The sequence below is a fragment of the Branchiostoma belcheri genome, unplaced genomic scaffold (assembly GCF_001625305.1).
Source record: "Branchiostoma belcheri isolate BF01 breed outbred unplaced genomic scaffold, Haploidv18h27 scaffold121, whole genome shotgun sequence".
Classification (NCBI taxonomy): Eukaryota; Metazoa; Chordata; class Leptocardii; order Amphioxiformes; family Branchiostomatidae; genus Branchiostoma; species Branchiostoma belcheri.
In genome coordinates this window covers 483,668-493,453 of record NW_017802614.1, presented here as the reverse complement: position 1 = coordinate 493,453, position 9,786 = coordinate 483,668, and the positions used below count along the sequence as shown (strand labels likewise).

At 41.2% G+C, this 9,786-nt stretch overlaps 3 protein-coding genes across 4 annotated transcripts in view; all 3 read left to right on the top strand.

The window, feature by feature from the left end:
• The window catches only part of LOC109463001 (THO complex subunit 1-like), a 4,453-nt gene extending 2,242 nt beyond the window's left edge, over window positions 1-2,211 (top strand). Inside the window, exon 8 of the mRNA XM_019759649.1 lies at window positions 2,199-2,211. Within this exon, the coding sequence (XP_019615208.1) occupies window positions 2,199-2,211 (13 nt within the window). The remainder of the gene's footprint in view (window positions 1-2,198) is intronic.
• Window positions 2,212-2,280: 69 nt separating this feature from the next.
• LOC109463059 (THO complex subunit 1-like) lies at window positions 2,281-8,776 on the top strand. Of its 2 annotated transcripts, none has more exons than XM_019759763.1 (16): window positions 2,281-2,402; window positions 2,752-2,800; window positions 3,079-3,174; window positions 3,379-3,523; window positions 3,933-4,041; window positions 4,215-4,346; window positions 4,552-4,652; window positions 4,820-4,886; window positions 5,141-5,262; window positions 5,600-5,761; window positions 6,072-6,155; window positions 6,460-6,491; window positions 6,677-6,792; window positions 7,075-7,150; window positions 7,445-7,545; window positions 7,983-8,776. In XM_019759763.1, exons 1-16 carry the CDS (start codon window positions 2,286-2,288, stop codon window positions 8,181-8,183), a joined length of 1,710 nt encoding a protein of 569 aa, XP_019615322.1. In that variant the 5' UTR covers window positions 2,281-2,285; the 3' UTR covers window positions 8,184-8,776. The 2 variants fall into 2 exon arrangements, with proteins under 2 accessions (XP_019615322.1, XP_019615321.1); XM_019759762.1 differs by having other exon boundaries at window positions 3,379-3,547.
• Window positions 8,777-9,376: 600 nt separating this feature from the next.
• Window positions 9,377-9,786, top strand: part of LOC109463081 (integrin beta-1-A-like) — a 9,518-nt gene continuing 9,108 nt past the window's right edge. The window contains exon 1 of the mRNA XM_019759794.1: window positions 9,377-9,748. Coding sequence (XP_019615353.1) covers window positions 9,741-9,748 — 8 coding nt within the window. The 5' untranslated portion in view covers window positions 9,377-9,740. The remainder of the gene's footprint in view (window positions 9,749-9,786) is intronic.

Below are 9,786 nucleotides of genomic sequence, written 5' to 3'. Positions count from 1 at the left end.
TCCCTAGGAGAATCCGGAACTCTCCTAGGGAAGATTAGAATTCCGATCCCCTAGGGGAAATTGGAATTGAAGTTTTTCTTCTACAAAACTGGGATCTGAATATCTGAATTCCAATCTCTCCTAGGAGAGTTCCGGATTCTCCTAGGGGAGATAGGGATTTCACACCTAAACTTTCAATCAAATTCAGCATAGGTAAGTGAATATGTAAATCAGACTCAGATATTTGCATCAGGTCATTGTGAGATAGTGAATCAAAAACCAGTTTTTCCAGTTAGTTAGTGACTTGGTATATAAGGGATTGTTCCCCATGCCAAGCCAGTCAAAGTGACAGCATACTGATCAAGTCGTGGCGGAGGATGAACAGCAGCAGAAAGCAGAATTCTACAGATTGGTTGAAGAGCATATCAGCAATGTTGGGCAGAAAAAGAACAAGAAGCCATAGGCGACAATTCTCCGTGAAGTATTATATATTGCAACAAAAAGAAGTAGCCATTGGCGACAATTCTCTGTGAAGTGAGATAAATCGAACAAAGAAAAATTGTTTAAACGCGCGTCGGCTCAGTCATCTTAAGACGCAACAACCAATCAGAGATGCGAAATGCCGACACGTGACGCGGGATTTGCATACAGTCTAAACAACGGGGAAGGGCGCGCGATGCCCGAAATATTTTTGCGTCAATATTCAGCGCTGTGATTCAAGAGATTAATACCCGGAAACAATTTCTTTTCTTGTTTTGAACGCATAAACATGCATTTACGCTAATCTAGTATGATTCAGGGTTACTTTTTTTTAACCTGCCATGGCCAGATTATCTAAAGTTGTGTGTATTGTGTGTACAATCTACAGAAAGAGAAATGTACATCAGGTCCGATCATCCGATTTTCACGTTTCGGTTTTTCGGACTCGGTTCATGAACGTATTTTGGTTTGGCTCCTGGAATGTGCGAAAAAATGACTCCCGGGACTGTCTACAGGGAACACTCGCACATTCGCGGTGTATCAGGACAGCGCGACTGGTCGGCATTAGCGCAGTCCCTGCAATTAGTAACAGTTGCACATCAATCCGGCCGAAAGCATGATTGTGTAACACAGGCTACTTCTTCATATACCGGCTCATACTACAAGACGCCTTTACAACTAGCAAATCATAAAATTACCCGATCTACTAGTATGTGCGGTTTACCAGCCCCAGACCACATCCGACCACGAGGCAGAACACATTGATGGGTTGCTCAAAAATACAAATGTATTGTCCATGTTTACAAAGAGCTGCTCCACAATACACGCCGCCACTAGGTCGCCACAGCCGACCAGTTCGAAATCGATAGGATTACGTCATCGGTATTTACATTTCGTAATGCTGAACATTTCCGTCCCCATCACCCAACATAAACGGACGAAAACATTTCAAAGAAATGGGGATGTTTCGAAAATAAGCATTTACTCCAATATCAAAACAGCTACGGTAAAAATAAAAAGACGTGCATCACCCCGGGCATAATGCCACACAACATGCGACATTACACAGAAATGCGACGTACGGAAGAATGCGTTTTGGCTGCGAACATCTTCCAAAAAAACTTGCCATCTCTTAACCATGGGCAAAAACATCTGGAACCACTTATCAAAACCTGCATGAAGTTCCACCCCCCCCACTGCTATTCCAAACAACGCGTTTTTCTGGACCATTCCAATTCGCCTCGCAATTGTAGGGGTGCGTCTGTAATATTACATTGACCGCGAAAGCAGCAACGGCAAAAATACACATTCGTGCATCAACAAGGGCATGCCCGCAGACGGCGTATAAAATTGCGTGCCGATTACACAAAGAGAACCCAGTGTTTTGACTGCGAACATGAAAAATCAGCCGATCACAACACTCCGTCCGGAGGTCCTGACCTCCTTCACGGAGTAATGAGTTCTAGTATTTCTACTACTAATCTGGGATCAGAATATCAGGATTCCAATCTCCCCTAGGAGGATTCCAGATTCCCCTAGGAGGATTCCAGTCTCCCCTAGGGGAGATTGGAATTCTGATTTCCCCTAGGGGAGACTGGAATCCTCCTAGGGGAGATAGGGATTCCAATCTCCCCTAGGGGAAATCATAATTCCAATCTCCCCTAGGGGAGTTCCGGATTCCCCTGGATTCCAATCTCCCCTGTGACATATATTTTTCCAATGGTGCTTTCTGTTACCAGTAATGACACATGAGATCTACAGATATACAGTGTTTATAGTGGTTGGTTACATAACATCTGTAACTCTCATCGCTAACCTTGTCAGGTATGTGTCTTGGAATGATACCATTCCTCATGCTGGATGACGTCTTCTCCTCTGTGACCCTTGACGTGTGTGAGACGGTCTTCCAGTTTGTGGAGGATGGAGTCTCAACATGGAAAAAGGTAGATTCAGAATTCCAGACTTACCAAACCTTCCTCAGTGATAGTTAACCTTGAAATATAAAAAGTTTTGATAAAGATGAACATTGATTGTAAATTTGATTCTGTCAATATTGCATAATATATGGTGAATTGATTATTAACAAATTAGCACCACCTAGCTATCACTGCTTGAACTGCAAGCATGTTCATGTACATGTTTGTATGTGTTATGAAAAAGGCCTATGCAATTTCTACAATCATTGAATAGTGAGGAAATTTTAGTCCAAAATGATGAGCGTAAAATGTATGTTGCTGTCAGAGATATGCTTCCCTGTTGTCAACAACATGGTTCCTTCTTTTTTTCCCTCAGGAACCTTATTACACAGGGGGAAAGAACTATTTGCTCAGAATGTGTAATGGTAAGTCTGTTTCAGTGCTGTCGTATTAAGTGATTCTCTTTCTGTTTGGCTCGTATCCTAGAAATCACACATCTGTACACCCTGGATTGATTAGTACTTGATAAAGATTACTGCATAAGTAAAAAATCAGGAACTAAAATGTACTTTTTCTGCACCAAATACACATTGATGACCTAAAGAATTGTTTGCATGTTAACATATAAAAGGCAGGTTTTGGAAAAGATATGATTCACATGAAGAACAAGAACAGCTACAAAACTTTTCTTTTTTGCCCTCAGATCTGCTGCGCCGACTGTCTAGGTCACAGAATACAGTGTTCTGTGGTCGCATCCAACTCTTCCTGGCACGACTTTTTCCACTGGAAGAAAAATCAGGTGTGTCTTCACTGAGGCGATGAGAATGATTAAAGGGCATATCTGATATACATGGGATATAGATATCATTCTAAATTGTTCATTGACAGTCTTAACTGTTTACTGGTTAAATGTCCTGTTAATTTCTCTTTCTGTAGGAGGGGTGGCATTATGGGACATTAAAAGTGTAGTGTTGAAAATTCTGATACAGTTTTAACTTTCCAGGCCTGAACCTGCAAAGCCACTTTAACCTGGAGAACGTGACCTCGTATAACCTGAAGGGAGATGACAGCACCATGAGGTCAGAGGACAGGGACCGGGATGAGAGTATGGAGATGGAGGAGGGAGAGATGTCTGATTCTCACAGCAGGTCAGACAACACACATCCTCCGGGGTAATCATAGACTTTCCTGTAGCATCGTGTGACCTGTGTGACATTGTGTGGCCTTGTCGCTAGGTTGGTTGACTCACGATTAAAAGGTTCTGAGTTCAAATCCCAGCAGATCCCAATGTTATGCCCTTGGGAAAGGCCCTCTTCAGAGAGGATGTGTTAAACTTTAAGTTAGAGTAGGATTTCATCTATGTGATATGAATTCTGGGTTCATTTTATTTCCAACAGTTACTGTTTACATATCAATCTGGAAAAGGTGTGAAAAATGTAGTCTTTGAGAAATATAGTATATGAGCAGTACCAAAGATTGTGGATCCATGTTAAATTACTTTATTCAAACATTTTTATACCATTGTACTGATATGCAACTTATTTTACTCTTTCACAGCTTTACACCTATTGACTACAACCTGTACAGAAAGTTCTGGTCCATCCAGGACTTCTTTCGTAACCCTAACCAGTGTTACAAGAAGGACCTATGGAAGAGCTTTGCCAGCGTGAGTTGATTTTACCATGTCAAAATGCTCTATCTTTGTTCATGGTGTACATTTATCAAGCATTTGAAGGATAGATACCCATCATACATTCCTTGTCCAAAAGTAAATTTCTTGCAGTTTAACTGTTTTTGATATTAATATATACGTGTGAATTTTTATTCATTCTCCCTTAGAACTCAGATGAAGTTCTGAAGTGTTTTGAGAGTCACAAGCTGGACGATGTTCAGGCTTCCAAGAAGAAAAAGGAAATGCTTGCAGGGGATCGTGGCAATGTGTACTTTGCTAAGTACCTGACCAGTGAAAAGGTAAGAAGGAAGAAAAGAAGCCATATGACGGTTGACTGTGTAAACAATGGACACAAAGGCTGCTTTTATGGTTATGATAAGTTTCCTACTGTGCCAGTTTGTCTACCTTAGAATACAAACAATGTGTAACAGAGATAGAAAGAAAGCGATACAGCATTATGTAGATAATGCAGCAACTAAACATTATTATTAATTTTTGTTTCAGCTTCTCGATCTCCAGCTTGCTGACAGTAACTTCAGGAGATATGTGCTGGTACAGTTTCTCATCCTGTTCCAGTACCTCAATGCACAGGTCAAGTTCAAAGCGTAAGTGTAAACTGCCTTGATATAGAAAAGTACAAACAATTGTGAGGTTTTGGTTGTTGTTTTAGTACATGTATATGCCATTTACCACAATGAAGAAGGTGAGTTTTTTTTACTCAGGCAGACTTGGTTCTGGACTAATGATGTGTCTTTTCCACTATTGTATACAGACCCAATCTGGTAGTATCTGATGAGCAGGCACTCTGGATAAAGAATGCTACAGACATGATTTACAAGGTATGTACTTGCTTGCTCTTGTTTTGTAAGTTCACCGCTGACGTTGATCATGTATCATGGTGTTCGACATTGATAACTCTAAAGCCTGAAGGAAAGAGATTTGGTTAGTGACAAGCTCTCTTTTCCGTACGGTAGTATATTTACAGTATGTCTTTTACAACTTCTGTAAAGTTTGGGCCCCTTGGCAGCTTTCTTTGGAACTGCAGGGGCATTTTTTGTTGGAGCCGTGGTGTAAATGTTGTGATGTTCTCCAGCTGCTGCGAGAGACGCCTCCTGAGGGAGACCAGTTTGCTAAGATGGTGCAGCACACCCTGGAGCGGGAGGAGAACTGGATCACCTGGAAGAACAAAGGATGTCCTACTTATGACAGGGAGAGGTTAGTGACATTGAGAAGTATAGGGAATTGATTCATCCCAAACGCAAGGCTTTAAGCTTACCTTGATTTCATAGCCAAACTTGCACCCTTTTGATTTTGATGAATGTACCTGTGTAAAGGTATCCCTCTATCCATATCCCGTCACTCTATCCCTATCCCTCTATCCCTTTCTCCATCACTCTATCCCTTTCCACATCCCCCTATCAGTCTATCCCTATCCCTGCACTAGCACATACCTTTGAACTGGCAACAATATAAAGAAGTTGAATATTTTGACCTCCAGTGACAAGCTTTGGGCACAACTGATTATAAAATAGCCGTTCTTTGTTTGTTGCAGGCCAAAGACAGAGACCCCACTAAAGAAGTCCCGTAAGAGAGCGATGGGTGAGGACATCAAAGAAGCCGAGGACAGTAAGAGGGTGAACATGGGCAGTTCAGAGTTAACCAGGCTGTGGAACCTGTGTCCTGATAACATGGAGGCATGCAGTAATGCTGAAAGGTACATGGAACTAGAAAGGGTACATGTGTGAGCAAATGCAGGATATTTCCCTCCTAATGGCTTTTAAAAATATCATTTCTGTGCAAAATGGAAAATGTATGTCTTCTTACTTCGGGCCAATTGACATGGAAGTTGATATGGGGATAGCTTGGGGATACAGGCTCAAGTTTTTAGATTGTTTTGCTGCAGGCTTTTAGAATAATAATGGGTGGGTTTATTAGCTATGTTCTCTGAGGATTGCTTGTTTTCTTCACATGCAGTACTTATTGATACATTAAACCCCTATTTCCAACATTGAATGCTGCTACAGAGAGTTCCTTCCTACCCTGGAGGAGTTTTTTGAGGAGGCCATTGAGCAGTCTGATCCTGAGGCTATGGTGGAGGATGAGTACAAGTTAGTCTTCATATCAATATTGTATTTGCCCTTTTGTGTAGAGTGTTATATTTGTATCGATTCAGTTTGAAACTCTGGCAAATTAATATTCTCCATGTAGTTTTACTGATTACTAATATTCTTCCTGTACGGTTGTACCTCTACAATTTGGCAATTCTTTGTTTTGTGCCAAAGCATGTTGTACTTACTTAGATAACTTTGATATAAAATTAATTAATGTATTTGGATATTTTTATCAAAGGGTTCATATCACACACATACTTGTATTTGTAATATGTACTGATGTTGAACTTTTCTTTTATAGAGTTGTCAACAATCCAAACTTTGGTTTTAGAGGTAAGTTTTCTATACAGTGCTGCATCTTTCTAACTCCTTTTTAAAGACAAAGGTAACTTGAAATGTTAAGCTTAACAATGTGACGTAAGCTATGCAGCTCATAGTGTAGTAAACATAGGATATGAAAATTGTTCTGCAATGTTCACAACTTTAAGTAGACCCCATATGTTGTTCCCCATTCCCAGCACTAAGACTCCTGGCATGTCGCAGTCCCCACTTCTTCCAGCCCACCAACAACCAGTTCAAGACCCTTCCCTCATACCTGGAGAACATCCTCAGCAAGCTGGCTAAAGAACTACCGGTAGGGTGCTGAGATTTTTAAAAAGAGAGTATGATGGATTCAGGAATCAAAGACCACATTTAGGACTCCTGCATGGATAGTCGTCAACTGATAACCTAAAAATTTGGCTGACAAGTATAAAGATTATGTACTTATTAGGCTCACATGGCCATCAATATATTTTAACTTTTAAATGTTAGTCATGTAACTTGTTATTGTAAATTTGCCATTTATCTAATCATAGCAAGATACTGGATGTACTGAAGTGCCGACTTAAAATTCTGGTACGTTTCCTTTTTCCAGTCCCCGTCAGAAGAGCTGAAGACAGACACAGACATGGCTGAGAATGAAGAGCTGTTGGATGAGAAGAAACCAGACAGTAAGTACCACTATACATCCTGTTGGCTTCCTCTACCTGTTGTTAAATGGCATAGAGCAAATGTACATTTGTACATTATTGTAGCTCACAGGTAGTGGTTGATTGCAAGTGCTGACCTATAGTCACTGTACTGGCCTGACTGCATACAATGTAACATTACATTTAGCTAAACCAATCACACGCATCAAGTATTCAGTATTATGTACATTTAATGCATGTCACAAGTTATTTTCCAGGTAACAAGTTATAAAAATATCTTTGACATTTGCTAAGAACAGAAACTTTCTCTTTCAGGTCCTCAAGGCCCCCCACCTTTAACACAGGAGCACATTGATATTTTAGCAGAGAAGCTCGGTGCTGACTGGAAAAAGTTGGCCCCACATTTAGACTTCAAGGTGTGTATGATAGCACACAGCACAGGCATGTTTAGTCCAATGGACACAGCACATACAGTGTGCAGTTTAAGATGGCCTTGTTAATGTTAGTTGTCTGTCAGTAGTCAGTGCAATTTTATTAGATGTTTTGCCTTCATCACTTAATGTTTATAAGTTTGTTTACATCTAATTTGACAAACAATATTAAATGTTTCTATACGTAGGCTCTTCCAGGCTTTGGGAGGCAGCTAGAAAGAGTAGTAGAAATTGGCCAAATAAAGAGATAACGTGCCAGGGAAGTTGGTTCGCTAGAGAGTACAGTTTTGCCACACTGATATATGATAATTGGCCAAATTCTACTTTGTAGCCACCTCCCGCTTGGTAGAAGCTACATGTAAATGTATACTAGTATGTACAACTACAACTTGTAGTAATAGTCCATGCTGCTGATTTCCCAGGGAGCTGAGATCACAGCCATAGAAGGAGACAGTAATGAGATGAACACGCAGGCGACCCAGCTACTGGTGACGTGGCAGGACAGGGAGGGGCCGCGCGCCACGGTCGACATCGTCATGTCAGCTCTGGAGAACGCCGGCATGCAGGACATATCTGATGTAGTGTTTGGGGAGGGGGAAGAGGCTGCATCATCGCCTGTATAGGCCTAAAATAGCTTCACAACTTTGTCAGATTTCAGTCATCTCTTTGTTGTGTTAATGAACACTTTGGGTTTCTACTACATACGTCTTGCTATTGTCTTCTGGCAAACTTGATACATGTACAAGGAAATATGTACATGTATCTTCAGAATTTTGCCATCTGATTCTTGTATTTTTGCTGTAACATCTTGTTTGATACTTGCATACATGACAGTCTAGAAGTACAAGGTAGCTTACCCTTGTTACAAGGGCCTCAAATTTCCCTCTGATAATAACAATATGGAAAAGACATTAGAATGGATGGGTCACACTATGTTAGTTGTTATTGTTTGAATAAAACTGCAAGATGCTGTTGATTCATCCAGTAAGATTTTCTTTGATTCCTTCTCAGGCATCTCAGTTCAATTTGCTATACAAACATGAGCAGTTTTGGTTTTGTCTACCATACAACATGCAACATTTTTATATACAATCATCTAGTACTGAGTAAAGCCTACTGTGGTCCTGTGCTGTTGTGAGTAGCTGTATAGTTGATGACGTATCATTGTTTCAGCCCTCCTCGTCAAGTTGAAATAAAATGTGTACTTGGATTTTTTTCTTTAAAAGTCTTGTGTGGATGATCATTTGGTAAACAGAGCCATATACTTCAGGTCCTCAAAACAGATGGGGGACTGCAGTCTGCACGTTTTATCCACTGCTGAATGACACATGATCTATCAACAAACACATTGTACTTGGAAGTTTGTCATTCGGTGAAGGGAGAGAAGGCATGAGCTTGTAATGTCAGAATTTGTCCAAGTACATCCTGTTCCTAACTGCACGGTTGAAAAGTGTATCAGTTGTTCCTCCAATCATTGCTCCAAACCATGCCCAACGACCCCCCCCCCCGAAAAAACGGCAATATACAGTTTTTGTAATGTTTGTAAGAGAGGACACCTGAAGTTCCAGAGAAAATCGCTACGAGGCCCAGTAGATAATTGTTTCTTCATTAGATCAAGACCCAAAATATCGTTAAAACCAATCTACTGCTTCTTGGGTAATCCCATTCCTTCAGACGCACACATAAAACAACGCCAGAACGTAAACTGTAGCGGAAGTAAAAAAAAAAGCGGAACTGAAAAAGCAGCGTCAACATGACACATGTCTGTGCAATTTAATAGTCTCTAGTGTCTCTCAGGCAGTGGATAGACCTGGTCCGCCAGTTTCCTGCCCCAAGGCCATATCAAGATATGCATTGACAGGCAGCCGGCATTGTTTGGCCACACAAAGCAAAAACATGGGCTCATCCTCGGGGTTTTCGAGCTAATCACGCGATCTATTCATCGTACCCTCCGCCACGGAGAAGCCACATTTGAAGCCTCCTGTGTCGGTTGGGACGACCTTAAGGGTCATCAGAGAGTAACATCACGGCGCATGTGCCACACCTCACACCTGCACTGTCTGGTCCCAGGACGATGTGTTCATCTCCTATGTTCTAAGACTAAGAGGTGTTCCAGTTTTATCCTGCGGTAGGCAGGGGTTTGTGCCGGTGAGATCCGTCTTACTTGCTGCAGAGACAACATGCCCAGGTAAGCCCTGATGTTTGTGTCAGGTAACAATAGGTGAC